The 20,949-nt window shown below is 55.5% G+C and overlaps 1 protein-coding gene across 2 annotated transcripts; it reads left to right on the forward strand.

Moving 5' to 3' along the window:
- Window positions 1–9,914: 9,914 nt before the first annotated feature.
- On the forward strand, window positions 9,915–20,862 carry LOC309958693 (serine/threonine-protein kinase PAK 6; the record flags this gene model as incomplete). Of its 2 annotated transcripts, XM_082834801.1 has the most annotated exons (8): window positions 9,915–10,118; window positions 10,987–11,622; window positions 17,170–17,667; window positions 17,791–17,924; window positions 18,291–18,417; window positions 18,518–18,643; window positions 19,125–19,259; window positions 20,695–20,862. In XM_082834801.1, the coding sequence occupies 8 exons, from the start codon at window positions 9,915–9,917 to the stop codon at window positions 20,860–20,862; spliced, it is 2,028 nt and encodes a 675-aa protein (XP_082690927.1). The 2 variants fall into 2 exon arrangements, with proteins under 2 accessions (XP_082690927.1, XP_082690928.1); XM_082834802.1 differs by lacking the exon at window positions 19,125–19,259.
- Between the last annotated feature and the right edge of the window lie 87 nt (window positions 20,863–20,949).

Genomic DNA, 20,949 nt, shown 5'->3' on the forward strand with positions numbered 1-20,949 from the left:
GCCTAGTACAGTGTCTGACACATGCGAGGCACTTTATACATGTGTATGTGTAGCTTCCCTTTCTCAGCTCCTCCTTCCTCTCCCCAGTCACTTGCCATTCTTAAAACGCACCCAGTAAAACAGGTTTGGCCCATGTCACTGCAGTATTGTGAACTTGGAGTGAGGAGGGGAAAAATATAGTGATACAGAAGGTTAAGGGCTGTGAAAACATAATCTTTTTGTGACTAGGGGACTTAATCCTGTGACTTAGGGACTCTGGAGATTCTTTCTGGCTAGGCACTGAGGGCTCTGTGATGAGGTCTCGAGCCTCCATATGTGGAAGCTGTTGAAAATCTGGGGTAGGCTTCCCTGGTGGCGCAGTGGTTGGGAGTCCACCTGCCGATGCAGGGTACGCGGGTTCGTGCCCCGGTCCGGGAAGATCCCACATGCCGCGGAACGGCTGGGCCCGTGAGCCATGGCCGCTGAGCCTGCGCGTCCAGAGCCTGTGCTCCACAATGGGAGAGGCCACAACAGTGAGAGGCCCGCGTACCGCAAAAAAAAAGAAAAAAAAAAGAAAATCTGGGGTAGTGAAGAGGTGGCTGGCCTGCAGCTCCCCCAGTCTTCACTCCTCCCTTGGAGATTATGCCATGCCCAGGAAACCCCAGTGCTGCGGACTGGGGAAGCGGTTAGGATTCCAAGTACAGTGAACAGAGGTCAGAGGGCTGCTCTGGCTTGAGCCGCTGCCGGGCGGCGGCAGCACAGCACTTGCAGGCTGGAGCTGGGCCCAAAAGGCAGGCCTGAGTTAACATTGACCTTCCCTGGCTGGCCAGCCTAGCTCTTCGGCCTCTCATTCAGCTGGAGTGTTGACACAAGTGATTGAATGAGACTTATTATCATATTCATTTCAACAACAGCCCCATTATCTTTCCCCTGGGGATTCACTGGGACCTGTAGTGTGGGAATGACAACAAGGGTGGGGAGCCCGGACATTTTGGCGTGTTCTGTGCACAGTGCCCCCTGCCCTGCACACTCAGCTTCTCTCTGGGCCACTCGAGTGCGTCAGAAGGACCTCAGGGTACTGCTCTACATCCCGGGGATGCTCCACACTTCCACACAGCGGCCCTGGGAAGGTCTTAAATAGTGCCTGTGAGCAGTGGCAGTAAGGGCCACAGCCTGGGTCTAGGCCCCATCCACCCTACAGGGGACAACTGGGCAGAAGAGCAAATGAAATTCTCTTCAGGCCCTTCCCCTGGTATATTTCTAGGGGACAGGAAGAGTGCTGGGGTGCCACCTCTCATGTCACGTGAAGAGGGCAGATGGCAGGCCTGGACCCCTGGTGGAAGCTGAGGGAGGACAGAGCTCAGCCCCACATGAAGGATGAGCTGTGAGGGGACAGAGAGACAGAGGGCAGGGGCCTCCGAAAGGGGGAGGAGCCCCCCATCACTGAATTCATTGGAGCAAGGTGAGAAGGGCGTGGACCAGCTCCTGTCGGGAATGCCACCGAGGGATTGAAAATTGGGCAGGGGCGAAGGGGGGGCCATACGCCATCAGTAAGTCCCACAGGTGGGTGGCGCAGGTCAGGATGGGGTCTGGCAACATCTATTTGGGAAAGCCAGCTAAACTGCACGAGAGCAAGGATTTTGTTTTGTTCACCATGGTCCCCAGAGCCTGGAGCAGAGCAGATGCACAGCACATTAATTTATCAAATAAGTGAATGAATAATATAATTTCATATTTAAACTAACTCCAGAAACTAAAATTTGCGAAAGATCTTCCTGGCTGATGAGAATATTCCAATGAAAGACTGGCTTCTGTCCAGGCTATTCTCAACCAGGGGCCTTCGAGGCACATTCCTTTTCACGGAAAGGTGTGGGATGTCAGTTCCCAAAGGGCGTTATGAAGAGGTTGGGCAGCAGACCTCGGGGTGAAAGGGCCCAGCTCTGGAGGTGGCAGGGTCCTCCATCAGCCCCTCTGTGACTGGATGGTGGCAGTAGTGGGGGTACCTTTGTGAGTGCCCTAGGACTCAGGGGCTTACCTCTATCTCGATGTCACAGAGCGTCTTGCGTGGGTCTGAGAATGACAGGCTGGGGTGGTGGAAGGTGACAGGTAACTGCAGCCTTGTTCACATCTGGATCAGACTAACAGGGGTCTTCCCCTTCTTTGCTGCTCCACTTGGGCCAATCACTTAATCTCTCTGAACAAGGGTTTTCTCATCTGCATAATGGGTACAGTAATAGGCCCACCTCACCGGCTTGCAGCGAGGATTCTGTGTGTGAGATGCTCAGCCCAGAGCCTGGTGCATATACTAGGCACTCCCTGAGTGACAATTACTAAAAATACCCAAAACAGCCCCTCCAACTAGGACAGATGCTGTTTCTTTCCTCACTGTACCTGGAGACGCTGGCAGAAGGGAATAAGTCCATGCCCCTGTTGGCCCCGGAAACGCTGAGGCTTAGAAAGGAAGAGTGGGCCAGGATCACAAGCGGAACTCAGGAACGCCGCGCCCCAGGTCCACGCTGAGCCCGCACTCAGCCCTGACAAGCCGACGGTGCCTCCCTCAAGGGGGGCCTAGGCATGCACCCCACTCTCACTTTCTGGCCCTCGGAGGGAGCAGGGCCCCAGGTGCAGCTGCCTTCTCTCTTCCCACTCGTCTGGAAGTGGAGGGGAATCCCACCAGCCTCATCCTAACAGACAGTTTACATCCCAGAACTCACACAGCCAACCAAATCCTCCTCCCCTCAGAGTGGCTGCAAGCTCCTTCAGACTTGCTTTCTGGAAACCACCTTCCCAGCCTGTAGTGCGTTCTTGTGAATCCCTTCAGTGGGCCGAGTGTCCTTTCCTTGAAAGGAATTCGATGTGTGGGAACAGCCAAAACTCACTGGAAGCCAGGTCTAGGCGGCAAGGCAACCTCGTTGGACACCAGCTCTTCTGGTGAAGAGCAGAGGCCACAGGTTAGGAAAACACTTGATGCTGGCCCAAGATGGGCCCCAAAATTGATTCCCAGGAGGACTTCTGAAAGTCCTGGAGCACATCTATAACAGGCGGTTTCACTTCCAAGGGTCTGCCTCAAATGGCAGTGCTCACTGGAAAGTCTGTGCTCTGGTTTGAGGTTTAAGTGCAGACTCATTTCTCCATGGTTCTGGTTGGGGAACCAACAGCTTGGTGGCCCTGGAGCTCCAGGCCCTGGCGGACGGATGTCTCCTCCCCAAGAGGAAAAGCAGTTTGAGGGGGTGACCCACCCAGCACAGCTATCTGCTGTCCCTGTTGTAGACCCTGGACCAGCTGAGCCACAGTGCCTGGTCTGGGGGCCCTCACCACCCAGACCCCATGGTACGGTGGGACACTAGCACAGGCCTGCCGGTTGCCTGACTTGAGGCTGAGACCCTACTGAGGGGACGTGGACCTGTGCTGGAGAAAATACCCTCCTGCTGTTTCTGCGGCTCTTTCCATGTGTGCCAGGCCCTGACATCACAGCTGCCAAGGCAAGCTCCTTAGAACACCCCACCACCACCACTGCAGGGCAAAAAAAAAAACAGACAGACAAGCCCCAGTTCCAAACAAAGTAAGGGTCAGACTGCAAGTCAAGACAGCGCCAGTCTCCCTTGGCCTCTGACTCACAGATCAGCCCAGGAAAGAACCTAGTAATCTTGATTGAGGGAGCTGGCCCTGGCCCATCCCCTTCTACACAGACTGCCCAGCCCCCTTCCTGTTCACAGAGACCCCTGGGAAGGAGATTAACAATAGCCCGGGTCCCTCTGAGTGGGCATGGTGGACGGAGCAGGGCTTTGGAACCAGATCTGGGTTTAAACACCAACTCGGTCATTTCCTGGTTCTGTGACCCTGGGTAAGTTATTCAGCCTCCCTGAGCCTCATCTGGATTTGTGGATAATAATAATAGCTCCTACCTCCCAGGCTTGTTGTGAGGATTAAATTAGTTGGTGCTTGGAAAGGGCCTAGCAGGTAGCATGTAGCTCAAGAAAAGTTACTTCCCTTTCTCTCTGGAGTCTCCTGCTCCTCTGACATGATAGTCCCACCCCTCAGTGACCCCAGGCCTGTGGCTCCCTGAACTCTCCCACCACCTCCACCCTCAGTTTTACTGGGTGTGACAGCATTTCCTCCAGAAGCCTCTGCCAGGAACTGACCTGCCCCATCTGCCAGGCTCTGGCTGGAGGAAGCAGCCTCAGCAGGAGCTGTGCCGGGGGTGGGGGGTGGGGGTGGCAGGGGGCGCGGGGCGGGGGGAGGCTTCCTTCTAAAGCTGGTTGGGGCAGGGCTCTCCCCTCCCCTCCCCTCCCCTTCCCAGTGATGGGCATCCTTCTCTGGTCCAGTCATGGGCCAGCCTGCTGGCTGGAAGGTGATGTCCTCGGCCATTCTCAGAAGAGGAATGTTCAAAGCATTCCTGGGTCGTAAAGGTGCATCCCAGCCTGAGAAAGACTCCTCAGCACCTCCCCCCACTGCATTGGAGGGACTCGGGAAGCGGAGGTCCCCCTGAGCCAGAGCTGGCGCCCTGCCTCTGCCCATTTCTACTTCAATGGCCAAGGCTCACATCATTTCTGTCAGGCTAGGCAGAAGGAAAGGCAGGGACTGGCTCTCTGAAGGAACAGCATCCTCCTTCCTCCTCCAGAGTACCTTCTTTAGGGAAAGCTCTTTCACTAGGTGAGTGGAGTGTGGATGCAAAGAGGTGGTGCTTCTCGGATGGCAGTTTTAAAGGCGGGCATGGCCTGATGTGATTTAACCTCACGGCTGACTCAGCAACCCCTCTCCCTCAGCCCCGAGGTCCTTGGGCTTGTCAGAAGGTGGGAAACTGGGTGAAAGATGGAGACCTAGGAATGGCAAGTGAGCGCCCCTCTCTGGGCATTCGTGTGTATGTCCAGGACATGGAGCTGGAGAGATGCAGGGGATGCTTGGGTCTCAGGTGATGGACACCCAGTGACCTGGCAACATCAGATACTTAAGTGGTGAGTATCTCTTAGGAAACTCAGTGCTCGTGGATCACTCTTCTCTTTATTTAAAAATATTTTGTTTTCTTTAGAAAGGCAGCCCATCATCTTTAAGGAAAGTTCAGAAGAGTAGAAAGATGGGGTAGGAGGAAGTCACCTGGAACCCCACCAGTCAAACACAACAGCAATGAATATGTTGCTGTATTTCCTTCAAATATTCATTATATTCATACTGCATTTACAAATTAGTCTAGGTGAAATCTTTAGAAAGAATTTCCTACTCCTAACCTAGGCCTGCTTTGGACAAAGAGAACCTTGAGAGTTTAATTTGTCCTCGGGACCCATGGGTGTGGGTAGGTTTGGGCCCCAGCAGGTCAGGGGCTCCAGGAAAGCCCATCAAATTTGGGCTCACCACAGTCACTCACACCAGACCTGGGGCGGGGGATGGCCAGACTAGGGGTTACCCTCTCTCCTGCCCCCCACCATCACTGCCACCAGCTTTATTATTTTTACCTTTCACATTTAGATCCAGTTAGTTTGGGGATATGATATGAATTCATTTTTCCAGACTCCTTTTTTTCTCATATGGATATCTAATTGCTTCACCTACATTTATGGCAAAGATCATCTGTTCCCTACCATACTGCAGTGTCACCTTTGTCATAAATTAAGTGACCTTACGCGAGTGGGTCTATTTCTAGATTCTCTCTTCTGTTCCACTGGCCTCCTCATCAGTCTTTGTGCCAATTTCACACTGTATTAATTGTGGTTGCTTTATAATAAATCTTGATATCTAGTAGTGTAACCCTCCAACTTTGTTCTTCAAGATTGATTTGACTCTTCCTGATTCTTTATGTTTCTCTGTACATTTTAGAATCAGTTTGTCAATTTCTACCAAAAGAAGTATGCTGGGATTTTGATTGCAATAACTCTGTAGGTTAATTTGGGAATAATTGATATCTTTATAATATTGAGGCTTCCAATCTATGAACATTCTTTATCATCTTTAACGTTTGATATTTTTCAATGTAGAGACCTTGCGCATCTTTGATTAGATTTATTCCTAGGTATCTGATATTTTTCATGTAAAGTGGGAAAGGGTGTCTGAGGGGTTTTTCCCTAATAACACTTCTGACAGCAAATGAGAGGGTTTTTCTCCTCCTGAGATCATTTATCCAATTCTCTGACACCAACCGGGTGTTCAACAATTCAGTTTGATTCTGACACTAACTACCTGGATTAGCACAGGCTCCTCAGGCTCAGCCCCACAAACTGCCCCCCACTTGGGACTCAGGTTCCAAGGCCCAGGTCCCCGTACCTCTGACCAGCTGGCTAATAATTGAGGTTCCCACGACCCCCTCCTCACATTTGATAATTTGCTAGGATGGCTGGTGGAAGTCAGGAAGGCACTTGACTGTTACCAGTTCATGAAGATGCAACTTAGGAACACCCAAATGGAAGAGATGCATAACGCCTAGGGCAGGGTATGGGGGAAGGGTGCAGAGCTTCCATGCCCTCCCCAGACGCATCGCCCTCTCAGGACCTTGAGGCGTGCACCAGCCCTGAATCCTCTCTCTGAGGGGTTTTTATGGAGGTTTCATTAAGTAGGCACAATTGATTAAATCATTGGTTATTGATGATTAACTCAATCTCCAGCCCCTATTCCCTCCCCAGAGGTGGGAATGGGGAGGCTGAAAGTTCCAACACTCTTGTCACTCTGGGGATTCCAAGAGGTTTAAGAGCTCTGTGCCAGGAATAGGGGGCAGGGTGTGGGGTGTACAAAGACCAAACGTCTATTTCCCATTGTACCACAGAATCTTTTTTTAAATTTCATTTTCTATTTGTTTGTTGCTGGTGTGCAAAAATACAATTTTTTTTTATATTGACCTTGAATTGGGGACTTCTAAAATTCACATTTAATCCCAAAAGTTTGTATGTAGATTTTTCTATGTACACAGTCATATTGTCCCAGGCAGTGTTGGCCTCACCATGGTTTTGGGCAAGTCCTGGCAGCCTCCCTTAGGTGTGGATTTCCCGCTAGCTAAGTGGCTGGCTCTGATTTCTAAATCTCTACTCCCCCTCCCCCAAAGCCTGAGCTCAGTTCATTGCTTCTGTCAGCTCCCCACCTCCCCTGTAACCCCTGGATCCTAGGACTCTGCACTGTCCTCCTTTCTCCTCAGGCCCTTCCTGCTGCCTGTGGGAAGAACTTATTCTGGAATTGCTGTTAGGGTGGACTCAGGAGGGGCATCCCAGAGTCATGTAGACCATTTGCTAAAGATGCTTTGCAGGAACTTCCCTGGCAGTCCAATGGTTAAGATTCCATGCTTCCACTGCAGGGGGCGAGGGTTCCACTGATCCTTGGTCGGGGAACTAAGATCCCGCATGCTGCGGTACAGCCAAAAACAAAAAAACGAAAAAAAAACAAAAACAAAAAAGATGCTTTCCCCGTGCATTCCTGCAGCAAACGCTGGGCCTTTGGGTGCGGCTGGGGAGTTGGGGCCAGGGATGTTCTGGTGGGGAGAGAGGGAAGTATTATCCACCTGTTTTGCAACTCTAGGCTGTGTCCCTACACCTCCAGAAGGGTTTACAGAGTGGGGAGGAGAGTGAAACCATCAGCTGAGCTAATCCAGAGATAGAGGGTCTGTCAGGACAGAATTGCAGAACTGAGACTCTTCTGTAGCCAAAGACTACAGGGAGGAGGTCAGGCTTTACCAAGCCATGAAGAGTCTATGTCGTGGAGCGGTGACGAGGGCCCCAGAACAAGAAATCAGGCATGACCACTGCCAGGTGACTCCGAGAGGACAGGAGTTGGGCATCACTCCCAGGCTTGGATCTGCTCATGTTCTGATGTCTGCAGGGACCTGAGCTGAGAGACAGGATGCACGGAGAGGTAACATAGCAAGAGAAACAGCCCCTTTTTCCTGGGAATTCGCTCACTTAACACTCCCTAAACTCTGTGCATTATTTTTTATTAACCCCATTCTATAGATGAAGAACACTGAGGCTCAAATCATTAAGGTAGCTCGCTCAAAGTCTCCCCAAATTAGTGGAAGACTCCCTGCAACTCACCTGTAACTCAAACAGTTATATTTCATTCCAAAGTCCTTGGTCCTTGGGGCTCCTGCACATGTGGCTTTGCCTGGTGGGAATGTTTGGTAGATTTCCTGAACCTCAAGGTCCCCAGAAGTGGCTGCCATTCCAAGAGGTATGACATGGATTCAGATTGATTCATGCTTGGTGGATGCCTAGTGGAGAGACTTGGCTGTTTGAGCCCCCTGCCTTCCCGAGTGGCACCAGCTGCCTCCCAGATCTGTGACCTGCTCCAGAACCTGTGAATGTGACCAGGAAAATTCTCCCTCTGGAGCAGGAAAAAAAGAGAGTGCCATGGCACAGATCTATCCAGTTCTGTAGATAGATGAGTGATCCAAGCATTCAATTCAAGAAACACACATGTCTTGTTGAAACAAACCTAGAAGTGACTTTTCCAGCTGACACAAGAGCCCACTGAGTGTCCTTAGCTCCCATCGCCCCACACAAATGCACTGAGCTATTCTGAGCCACTTCAAATACAATAGCATTCTAGTGGGTACCCCCAACCCTGTCTTCCATGTGGTCCCAGCCCAGGGCTCCCTGAAGGTGAGGCCAGAGCAGCACTTTGAAAGAGTCACTTTGCCTCCTGGGTCTCCAGTCTCCCTCTCTCAGATCCGCATGCCAGTGTCACTCAGAGCTGTTGTTAGAGCTTAATAGGGCCTAAGGCAAACCCAAACCAGCAAGGCAAGGGATGGAGGTTTGACTGCAGGTGATGTTTTGTACAATCAGAGTTCTGAGACCAGAGAGAAGGGGACCCAGAGGGAGGTGGGCTCTCTCTTCCTGGAGAGCTTTTCCCCTAAGATAGCTGCCCTCACCCACCCCAGCAGTGCCCTTAGCTCAGGCCCTTTCCAGAATTAGGGCCAAGCACCTGGGGACCATAAGGGCCCTTTTAGTTTGGTCCCTGATGGGGCAACATGTCTCTGACTCAGCAGCTTGACTTTTTATGAAGTTGTATGTCACATTAGCAGTTTTTGGTTTTGAACCAACCTGGGACAAACCCGAGTTGACTGTGTTATAGAAGAAACAAACAAACAAACAAAAAAAACCCTTTAACGAACAATTGGATTCAATTTGCTAATTTGTTTAGGATTTTCATTTATGTTCAGAATTGAAATTGGTTAAATTTTCCTTTCCTTTTACTATTTTTTTTAATTTATTTATTTTTGGCTGCGTCGGGTCTTCGTTGCTGCACGTGGACTTTCTCTAGTTGCGGCAAGCAGGGGCTACTCTGTTGCAGTGCGCGGGCTTCTCATTGCAGCGGCTTCTCTTGTTGCAGAGCACGGGCTCTAGGTGCGCAGGCTTCAGTAGTTGTTGCTCACGGACTCTAGAGCGCAGGCTCAGTAGCTGTGGTGCACAGGCTTAGTTGCTCCGCGGCATGTGGGATCTTCCCGGGCCAGGGATGGAACCCGTGTCCCCTGCATTGGCAGGCAGACTCTTAACCACTGTGCCACCAGGGAGCTTCCTTGTACTATTCTTATCTGGTTTAAGAATCAAGATCATACTTCATAAAATGAGTTTGCCAGCTTTCCTCCCTCTTCCCCACCCCCCTTTTAATTCTTCGACGGTGGAATGTTATTTGTCATGGGCTTTGGATCTTATAAATACACACCCCCCGGGTCTGCCTCCTCAGCAGGGGACTTAGCACAGATGAGAAGACAGACACCTCTTTTCCTCTTTTGTAGTCTGTGTTGGCTTATTTATGGGGCTTTTGCTGCTTCTGGGACTGCTCTGCGGGGAGCTAGCCGTTTCCCTGAGGGAGTAGGCCTGAGAGGTGGGCCGGAGCAGGGGGTTGAAGTGGGGGAGGGAGTCTGGGGCCCCAGTACCCACTGCGGCCACCTGTCCTTCCTGGGGCCAGGCTCCTGTGAAGCCCCCTCTGGAACTCAGTCTGACCCTCCCCATGCAGGCACCATGTTCCGCAAGAAAAAAAAGAAACGCCCTGAGATCTCGGCCCCACAGAATTTCCAGCACCGCGTCCACACCTCCTTCGACCCCAAAGAAGGCAAGTTCGTGGGCCTCCCCCCACAATGGCAGAACATCCTGGACACACTGCGGCGACCCAAGCCCGTGGTGGACCCTTCACGCATCACCCGGGTGCAGCTCCAGCCCATGAAGGTGAGGCGGGCATCAGGGATGGCGGAGGGGGAGGATTCAGACCATCCCCCTTCACAGAGGGCTGCTGGCAAGACCACACAGGCACCTGAAGAACCACCTGATTTATCAGCTATCAGTTAGCCAGGATGTCTTCATTCCCTGCTAATCAGCCTCTCGTTCTCTCCCTGGGTGACCCAGGGAGGAGGATCCTGGGGAGTCCCTCTCCACAGGGTGGTAGGGTTGCCAGATTTAGCAAATAAAAATACAGGATGCCCAATACAATGTGAGTTTCAGATAACAAATAATCTTTAAGTATGTCCCATGCAAAATTTGGACCTGCAGCCCCTGTGGGGCTGGGGGCTGTCACAGACCCAGGGGATTAAGTTGTGTGGGTCAGGAGGGGTTGATGCAAGAGCCTGATAGGGGTTGGGTTCAGGGCCCTGTCAGGGTTTGGAGGCCACAAAGCCATTATGTGTGGAGGAGAGCCCTGGACTGGTGCATGTCCCCTGGAAGGCCACACACAGACAGAGCTGGAGAACGGCAGCGGGCCCCAGGCAGGGCCTGCAGTCTCCCCAGCTCCCGAAGCTCAGCTGCCGGCACCATCAGGCACGCTGGATTGAACGCCGTGGCTACTCACCTGTCTGCCCTGCTAGACTGTGGGCCGGTGAAAATGAGGCTTCTCCCTGTATCCGTCCGCCAGCACAGGCCTGGCCCACCGTGGGCCCTGGGTAAGGGCTGAAAAATTAAGAATAGACGGATGACACAGCAAGGGAGGTCCATGGTGCTCCTCCCCAAGGCCCCCCAGGGAGGGTCTCTGACCTGGTCCCCGCCCAGCGCCCCCTCCCTGCCATGACAGGAGGCTCACCACGCTCTTCCCCCTCCCCTGCAGACAGTGGTGCGGGGCAGCGCGGCGCCCATGGACGGCTACATCTCGGGGCTGCTCAACGATATCCAGAAGTTGTCAGTCATCAGCTCCAACACCCTGCGCGGCCGCAGCCCCACCAGCCGGCGGCGGGCACAGTCCCTGGGGCTGCTAGGGGATGAGCAGTGGGCCGCCAACTCGGACATGTACTTGCAGAGCCCCCAGTCTGAGCACAGGGATCCCCATGGCCTCTACCTCAGCTGCAACGGGGCCGCACCAGCAGGGCGCAGGCATGTGCCATGGCCCGAGCCACAGAGCCCGCGGGTCCTGCCCAGTGGGCTGGCCACCAAGGCACAGTCCCTGGGCCCCACCGAGTTCCAGGGCGCCCCGCAGCGCTGCCTGCAGAGCTCCCCAACCGGCACCTCGGCCTCCACGGCTGCGGGCAGGCGGGGGCCCAAGACTGCCGGGCATGGCTCTGAGGAGGCCCGGCCACAGTCCTGCCTGGTGGGCTCGGCTGCAGGCAGGCCGGGGGGGGAGGGCAGCCCCAGCCCCAAGACCCCAGAGAGCAGCCTGAAGCGCAGGCTGTTCCGAAGCATGTTCCTGTCCGCTCCTGCCGCCGCCCCTCCAAGCAGCAGCAAGCCAGGCCCTCCACCACAGAGCAAGGTAGGTCAGGTCGCGGCCTCCGCCGGGGCCACTCTCGACAGGGCAGGGGGCCTGGCCCGGCAGCATCCACTGGGGACACAGGCCCTGCCCGGCCCTCCCCACTTACACAGTCGGATGGGGGAAAGTGTGAGGTAAACAGATCGTCAGCTGAGGATTCTACCCTGAACCAGCTGAGCCCTAGCGCTCCAGAGGCTTCGCACGTGTGAGTCAGATGTTGCAAGCCAGGTCATTTTCCGGGGGCCTCTGCGGGGCTGTGGTACGCCTCAGCTGACATTCCTGCCCTCTGGGGTGCATCTAGGCGGACCACACGGGGAGGCAGGCACCCCTGAAAAAGCAGCACCTTTAACCACAAGCCCAGACCCTCCCCTGCCCCCAGTGCCCAGCGACCCCACCCAGGCTCCAGCCCCGGGGGGCGGGGGGGCAGGGTCTCTCTGGCTCCCTTTTCTGATCTTTTTTCTGCCTGGACCCCCAGCTTGTCCCAGTGCTCGCCTGAGGTCATACACAGCCTCTCTGTGCTGCTTCTCCCAGAGGTTTATGTTACCCCTTCTCTAGTGAGGATTCTTCCCTCCCTCCCTCCCTTCCTTCCTTCCTTCCTTCCTTCCCTTTTTCTAGTAGTTCTTGCTTTGTGTGACATTCCTGTAGTTATTTATTCTCATACTGTGTGTCATATGAAAAGCTAGAGGATTGAATTTGCCTGGGTCTGGGAGCAACAGGAGAGCTGACTTTTGGCATGTGACAGCCTCAAATGCACATATTTTTCTTGTAAAAAAGGAAACAGTGAAGGGAGCCCTAATGGTGACATCTTTGGACAGGCCGAGAATTTTTGCTTCTTACGTGCCCTATGACATCCTGTCCGTGGTGACAGTGACATCCTTTCCCATTTGGCAGATGAGAAGACTGACTCAGAGAGCGTGGGACAACCCCCTGGTGTCGCGAACGAGTCAGCCCAAGGTGGGAGGGAAGGCTTTTCCATGAAGGCATCTTTTAGCTCCTCCCTGAGGGTCAGGCAGAAATGAGCTTAGGCTGCAGCACAAGGGTTGTTAAGTCTCACCTAAGAAACCGCCACTGACAGCGGCATGAGTAATGGAGTCCCCCCTCCCGGGATGGCGTCAGTGTGTCCAGCCCAATCGTGGAGGGGTGGTGGGGAGTTGAGGGGTGGCCTGGACCCTCAACCCCATATAGGTCACTGCCAGCCCAAGGCACCCAGGGAAGGTTCTGGGCTTTGTGCCCTCCAGTCCCCACTGGGACAAAGGACGGTAGGCTGGGATCCCCTGCGGGGTGGGGGCTTCAGGGAGGAACAGATGAGACGTGGCTTGATATGCCCCGTGAGAAAACATGAGCGCCTGTGAGCCGAGGGGTCTCTGGAAGACTGTACCCCGGGGAGACATTCCCCAGAAAACTAAGGTGGGAGCAGGACAGTGCCCCCTGCCAGGAAGTGCACTTCGAGAGTCCTGCTGGGGTGGGGGGGGGTGGTTTCAGGGATTTGGAGAAAGGGGGTGTCAAAACTGGTATGCATGGCCCTGGGCTCCTGCCAGCACCCCACAGCAGGGGGCAGGCCAACAGCCCCCATCCCCGCACACCCACAAAGCACCTACTGTGGGCCACTGCTGCGGGCTGTACGAGGTCTCCCCTGCCCCTGAGGAAGCAGGTGGTGCTCATCCGGGGCTCAGAAACACCACAGTTCCAAATCCAGGGGAGTGGTTTCCTTCTTGGCCCCCTGGGCACACCTTTCTAGATGGATGTTCTCAAGCCAGGCCTCCAAAAGGCGGGGCCGAGACTGCCCCACAACCGCTCTGGGCCAGGGCTTCTCAATCCTGTACTATTGACGTTTGTTGCAGGGGCTCTTCTGGGTGTTGAAGGATATTTAGAAGCATCTCTGGCCTCTATGCACTAGATGCTAGTAGCACCCCTCAGATGGGACAACCCCAGATCCCTCCAGACATTGCCAAATGTTCCTTGAGGGAAAAAAAAATCACCCCCAGTTGAGAACCACTGCTCTCAGCAAATTACCATATGGTTGGGAAGCATTCAGTTTCCTCCTCCTCCCCCAAGGCCTGGGCCCTGGGAACCCAGACCAAGCCAGCAGCCAGCCCTCCGCACTCAGCACATCCCAGAGGTTGGCCCTGGACACTCACAGCAACTCCTAAAGCAGCAGTCCATGCACTAGTGCCCTGGGAGGGCAGGCCACCAATAGCCACAGCGTGCCAGGTGTGGCTGCAGGAGGGTCTGTGACCCTAGAGCTCTTGTACTCAGCCCCAGGCAGCTTGGCCTGCACTCACTCGCTTTGGCTAAAGAACAACAGGAGACCTCAAGTGGGGACAGAGAGGCCAAAGAGGTAAGACAGTTAGGAGCTTGGGAGATTTAGAAGTGGTCCCACCTAGCGGCAGAAAAGCCTCGTCAGAAAGACCTCAACAATCAGCAAACCTTGGTTAAGCACCTACTGTGTACCATGTACTCGGTTACATGCCAAGGACCCCCAATAGGACCACTGCATAGGGATCAGAGGTTAAGCTGACCAGGGCTGAAGTCTGGCCTTGTCCCTTACGGCTTAGTGACTCTAGGCAAGTTACTTAACCTCTCTGAGCCTGTTTCCTCATCTACCAATGTAGATAATAATATTACCCATGGGCTAATAAAACAGTCCACAGGGCTATGAGAATTAAATGAGATAATGCATTTAAGGCCCTTGTCAAAGTGGTAAGCCCTCAATAAAATGGCTCTAGTATTTCTTAAATATTATGAAATGGCCTCTGCCTGGGCGGCACTAACAGAACAGCCTCCTGAGCCCACAGCTGGAGAGCCTGGCCCTGTCTTCTTAGCCTGGGAAGGGAACATGAGGCATCATTGTAACTCCATGTACAACTCTTCTTTCTAGTGGCTTCCTGCCCAAGAAGAGGCCTCAGTCACACAAGTAACTCCAGAATTAATCCAGAGCCCCTAACAATTGATTCCACCTTTTGTCCCCCTTTCCCTTTCTTGGAGCAGTTTAACACGTTTCATCTGGTCCTTTCTTGTGGTTACGTTAAGTAAAATCTCCCTCCTTGTGGAGACAGGCAGCAAGGGCCACAAAGGGACACTTGGGACCAGACCCTGCTGAGGTGAAGACCAATCCTGGCCCGACCACCCCCGTGTCCTATGTCCCATGTCCCAGGCCACGTCAGAGCTGGCCGCCTCCCCCAGATCCGTCTGCTGCTTCCATCCACCTGCTGCCTCCTCGGCCCCTGAGCTCAGCCACCACCTGCGGCAGGGTCTCCACAGGGGCCTCGACAGCAGGGGGGGAAGCGAACCCACCTCCTCAGCCCCTCTGCCTGACTTGTCCCCACCCTCCCGTGTCCACTCATCCTCAGAGCAGAGAGCTCATGCGGGAGGCCGGGAGGCCAGAAGGAGAGGGAAAATGTTTTACCGCCTTCCTTAGAAATCCAGAGTGGACAGAGGTCAAGGGCCGTGAGAGCAATCTCAGGAGCAGCTTTAGGAGCTTTTCGGATCCCCAGTCTCTGCCCAGCCCCACACAGATGCTCAGAGAGCACATTTTCTGTGTTAGGTCCGTGCCTCACAGGCCAGCGGGCAGCCTTTTCACAGAGCCTTGGAGGCTGCTACCGGGTGACATCTCATGGTCCTTCTGCTCCTGGTTGTGGCCTCACAGCCTTTGTGGTGGCCGTGCTCCCTCCACCCCGAGTCCCAGCCCTCCCACAGGCGCCCCAAGGCCATGGAATTGCAGAGCTGCTCAAATTGTGGGCCAAGGTTCCTCTCACATCCAAAGCCACGGGCCTTGTTAAACTGCGGAGTCCCTGCTCTAGGGACCTGCTGAAGCCGTTATCAAGGCCAGGGAATCTGCATTTTATCCAGCTCCCCAGATCACCGTGCCTTCACAGAGGAGACTGGGGCTCAGAGAGGGGGAATGGCCTAAGATTCATCCCAAGTCAGAGCGGAGCAGGACTGGAACCCAGGTCCTGACCCCCCAGTCTGGAGTTCCCACTGCTCCGCCACAACAGAGTAGGGAAAGGGGGGTGAGGTCGGGTGCTGGTGCTGGCGGGGACAATCCATTTACTGCACACACGTGCTTGCCGGGCGGGGGTGGAGTAGTCACGGCGGTCCCGGGAGGTTTACCTGGCTCCTTCACCTCGAGGGCTGAGCACGAGTCAGGCACGGCCTGGCAGAGGCTGGAGCACACTCAGCGCGCCTGCGGGGCTGGGGGTGGCAGAGCCCCACAGCGTGGCTGTCGCCAGAAGAGGCACCGTGCACGTGCCTGATACGAGGCAAGGCCAGGGACTGGGATGAGAGCCCTGAAGTCTAGGTGGGAGGGGTGCCGAAGAGGTTGTGAAGGCCCTGGCTGAGCCTGGTAGCGCCCAAGGCCCAGATTCAAGCAGCCCAGCCCAAGCTGAGTGCTTGAGTAGGTTCCCTGGAAGCTGATTCAGTTTTGAGGATGAAGACCAGCACCCTCTGGGCACCTAGACAACCGCCTATGAGATGGGCTCTGAGATGTTCCGGCAAGGCACCTCTGCAGCTCCTCAGGTGTCCCCCGTTAGGTCGCATATGGCCGTCTCCAGGTGGCCCTTTTAAACATACACAATCCCTGGGAAGGGTCCTGCTGCACTTCGCCAGCTCCTTGGGGACACCCAGGGATGGGACCCTTTCCTGCTGGGGCTGCCCGGAGGCTGGGCCTGAGCAAGACTCACTGGGGGCCCAGCTTGCTGCTCGATTCCATCTTCCCTCCCTCTCTCCCTCCCTCCCTCCCTGCCAGAGACCAGAAAGATAGGCCCCCTGTCTTCTCTTCCTTCTTGGGGGGTCATCAGCCAGGAGTTCCATGTGGCTAGTGGAGGAGCTCCTCTGGGGAGCCCTGAGGAAACCCCCTCACCCCTGGCCCCAAGGCTTGGGTTTGGCTGGACCTACCCTCCTGATTCCAGATCCCTCTAGCACCAGATCCCCAGCCCAGGAGACACCTGAGGACCCCCCAAGATGGTAACATGGCTCTGTGGTCCTCTGTTGGGGACTTAATCTCACCGCACAGACACGCAGACTCCCCGTTGTCAGGAACAATCGGGACTATTAGACGGCAGCCGTGTGTCCTGGGAGTCAGTCACAGCTGCCTCGCTGCAGCCCCTGCCCCTACGCCCAGGGCCTCTTCTGCCCGCATGGGCCCTTGGGTAGGGTAGCCACGGTTGTGAACGCCTCTGACCCAGATGGCCTCCTGGTGGCCTCCCTGGGGTCTGGCTGTCAGTCACCCAAGGAAGAAATACCGGCCCAGGACACCCCAGGGACTCGGCTTTGTCTTCGCAGGAAGGACAGTGTGGATATAAAGAGCTGTTGTTTTGTCTGTTCACCTGGGAACACTGGGGGTTGACTTCTCAAGCAGGACTATGGTTTGGCTTCAGCTCCATTTGAAAATCTTTGCTTGCGGCACCTCCCACATTAGTCTGATGCCCATCCCGGCTCTGCCCAACCCTGCCAGTGTCCAGAGGTCACGGCAGCCACCCCCTGCCTCTGGGAAGGGTGCTCCAAATGCTCCCACAGCCAAACCCCTTTCTGTTTCTTCCTTTCTCCTTGCAGCCCAACACCTCTTTCAGACCGCTGCAGAAAGACCTCCCCCCAAGCCTGGTGGCCAAGGCCCAGTCCTTGCCCTCAGAGCAGCCCGTGGGGACCTTCAGCCCTCTGGCCACCTCGGATACCAGCAGCCCCCAGAAGTCCCTCCGCACAGCCCCAGCTGCCGGCCCTCCTCCAGGACGGTCTTCCCCGGCAGGCTCCCCCCGCACCCGGCATGCCCAGATCAGCACCAGCAACCTTTACCTGCCCCAGGACCCTGCAGTGGCCAAGGGTGCCCTGGCTGGCGAGGAAACGGGCGTTGTGACACACGAGCAGTTCAAGGCTGCACTCAGGATGGTGGTGGACCAGGGTGACCCCCGGCTACTGCTGGACAGCTACACGAAGATTGGCGAGGGCTCCACGGGCATCGTCTGCCTGGCCCGGGAGAAGCACTCGGGCCGCCAGGTGGCTGTCAAGATGATGGACCTCAGGAAGCAGCAGCGCAGGGAGCTGCTCTTTAATGAGGTGGGAGGAGAGGGCGTGGCGGGGCATTTGGGACGGGCAGTGATGGTGGAGGCAGGCTGGACGTCTGCAAGCAGGGGCAGTGGGGAGGGTGCCCGGCACTCAGGCGTCCCCTCCTGCCCCCAGGTGGTGATCATGCGGGACTACCAGCACCTCAACGTGGTGGAGATGTACAAGAGCTACCTGGTGGGCGAGGAGCTGTGGGTGCTTATGGAGTTCCTGCAGGGCGGGGCCCTCACGGACATCATCTCCCAAGTCAGGTGGGCAACTGGGAGGGCTGGGACCCAGCGCTGGCTGCTCCCGCCACTGCCCTGGCAGGGATGTTAGGCAGCCTCAGGCCCGGATGATTGGGGTGCCCGGCACGTGGTCCCGAGCCACCCTGCCCACCCCCATCTGTTCGGGTTAACAGACCCAGGGGTCTCAGGGCCGTGGGGAAGACACGAGGGCTCCAGCCTAGGCCCAGGCCCGTTTCCACCAGGGCTCTGGCCTGACTGGGCTCCCACACACATCGTCCAGGAGCTGTGGGGCCCCGTACCAGGGGCACCTACTCTGCCCAGCCCGTCTTCCCTGCAGCCCCGCCAAAGCTAACATGCTCTTCCGCTGGTGGCCCTGCCTTCCCCGTCCAGGCTGAATGAGGAGCAGATTGCCACCGTGTGCGAGGCTGTGCTGCAGGCCCTGGCTTACCTGCACGCCCAGGGTGTCATCCACCGGGACATCAAGAGCGACTCCATCCTGCTGACCCTCGATGGCAGGGTAGGGCCCTTCCCACCCTGGCACACCCACGACCCCACTTCACGGCTCCTCCTCCCTAGTTCGCCATCACTCCCCTTTCTCCCTCTCACCCCAACCCCAGGTGAAACTCTCGGACTTCGGATTCTGTGCACAGATCAGCAAAGATGTCCCTAAGAGGAAGTCCCTGGTGGGAACCCCCTACTGGATGGCTCCCGAAGTGATCTGCAGGTGTCTGTATGCGACTGAGGTAACGGCTCCCTCCACCACCCAGCCCTCCCAGAAGAGGCTTGGGGACACATAGCTCTTCTACTTGTGGTCTCCTCCAGAGCCCCCCACCCCGAATAGCCCCGGTTGTCGGGTTCCCACTTAGTCAATACCCTACCCCAAGGTCCGCTGCCCCCTTCCCACTCTTGGTTGGATCTTCTCTGGCCTGTGACTTTGCTGCCACAAACTGGTCCCCAAAATGCTCTCCCCCAAGCGCAAGGTCAGGTTGGGGTATGGCCAGGCTTCCCCATGTGTGGTGGCCTTTCTAAGAGAGTGGCTGACAGCTGTGTCCCTGCAGTCAGTGGTCACTCACGCAGGTGGTAACTGACCACAGGGAAGGTGACCAGGAAGGAGGCCGACTCACCAAGGAAACCTGGGACCAGCTGCTCCCCTCCCCCTGCAGCATGTTGCTACCAAGGGGCCAGACTCTGGCCAGTGGAGTCAGGGACATTCTCCTCCTGCAGGTGGATATCTGGTCTCTGGGCATCATGGTGATTGAGATGGTAGATGGAGAGCCACCCTACTTCAGTGACTCCCCAGTGCAAGCCATGAAGAGGCTCCGAGACAGCCCCCCACCCAAGCTGAAGAACTCTCACAAGGTCAGTCGGTACACAGGGTGTGACCCTGCAGGCCCCATTCTTCCTGAGGCTTCAGGGATCAGAGTCCGGGCTGTGAGGCGCAGCCTCTCCCTCCCACAGAAACCAGAGGGCCCGGCCTCCCAGAAGAGGCTCGTCTTTCTCCACACAAATCCCGCACCTTGGTGTGGAGCCTAGGCACAAACTCCCGTGGTCACTCCAACAAGTTTCCACCTGCGGACAACTGACAGGAGCCTGAAAGAAGGGAAAGCAAGGCCAGCGGGAGTCCCTGATGCCCTGGGAAAGAATCTAGAGAAGTTAACTGAGCAGTAACGCCTCTACCCCATCTGTCAGGGGAGGCATGCCAAGGCATACAGTGTTCCCAGTCTCCATCACAGAGAATTGGCTTGCCCTCCATCAGTGTACATCCTAACCACATCTGAGCCAGCTTTTCCCTTAAAACCAGTGTGGGGTGTGTGTGGGGGGGGGTGGGGTGTGTGTGGGTGTGGGTGTGGTGTGTAACGCTTTTCTGGCAAATCCACCCAAACCCACAGTCCTTACCTGTGGGCACCCCCTGCTGGTAGCCAGCTCAGCACAGGGCTGCAGAGTGGCACTGCCATCTGGTGGCCAGAGTGAGAAATGTCCCAGAGGGTTGAAGCTCAGTCTCTAAATACAAAATAGTTCCGTAGCCCTGCTGGATGCGAGGAGAGACAGGAAACACTTTCTGAGACAGCTGGTCCTTGGAACCCGCACTCCTGACCCCCTAGACTAGCAGATATTTCTAACTGGCTAATTCCCCAGAGGATGCAGCCTTCCATTACAGCCTAAGACAGCCTTATCCCAAAATATTGACTCAAAATGAACCAGGGTAAGCCCTTGACTTAGACTCTAAGGCTTAGAGAAATAAAGGAATCTTCCTTTTTCAGGTCCCACTTTGTTCTTTTCTATTTTTCAAAACACTCCTTCCTCGCTGACCTCTTTTTTTTATCTTCACTAAAGAGCTATGTAGCAGACAGGGAAAGCACATTTTATCATTAGCCCATTTTACAGATGACAAAACTGAGCTCTAGAGAAATGTACAAGTTGCTGGAGATTAGGGATAGACCCAGGACTGGATCACTGGGTACCAATCCCGTGCCCCTTTCCACAGTGCCTGAACACTGAGCGCCCTGAGAAGCAGCGTGGTGCCTGGGCTGTATTTGGAGCCCAGCTCCCCAGCTCTCCTGGTATCCTAATTCCATTGCTCACCAGCACCCACTATAGGTGAACGGGCCACCTTTCCCGGACTGATGCTGACTTTCTTTACCTACCTGATAGTCCAGAAAGTACTGAGCCTGGGAGGAACCAGGAAGTAAGAAGCGAGAATTTAAGACTTTCAAATGACAGTGGGGCCAGGCAGATTGGGTCACCCCAAAGTGGCTGCAAACCGTGGCTTCCTCTCACTGCCCTGCCTCCACAGGTCTCCCCAGTGCTGCGAGACTTCCTGGAACAGATGCTGGTGCGAGACCCCCAGGAGAGAGCCACGGCCCAGGAACTCCTGGACCACCCCTTCCTGCTGCAGACGGGGCTGCCCGAGTGCCTGGTGCCCTTGATCCAGCTCTACCGCAAGCAGACCTCCACCTGCTGAGCCCAGCCCCAGAGTGCGCCTGCCACCTGTGCCCACAGGCAGGGGACACTGGGCCACCAACTTGCCAACAGGGCCTGGCTGCCTGCC

The sequence above is a fragment of the Leucopleurus acutus genome (assembly GCF_964270905.1).
Source record: "Leucopleurus acutus genome assembly, chromosome: 1".
In the NCBI taxonomy this organism is placed as follows: Eukaryota; Metazoa; Chordata; class Mammalia; order Artiodactyla; family Delphinidae; genus Leucopleurus; species Leucopleurus acutus.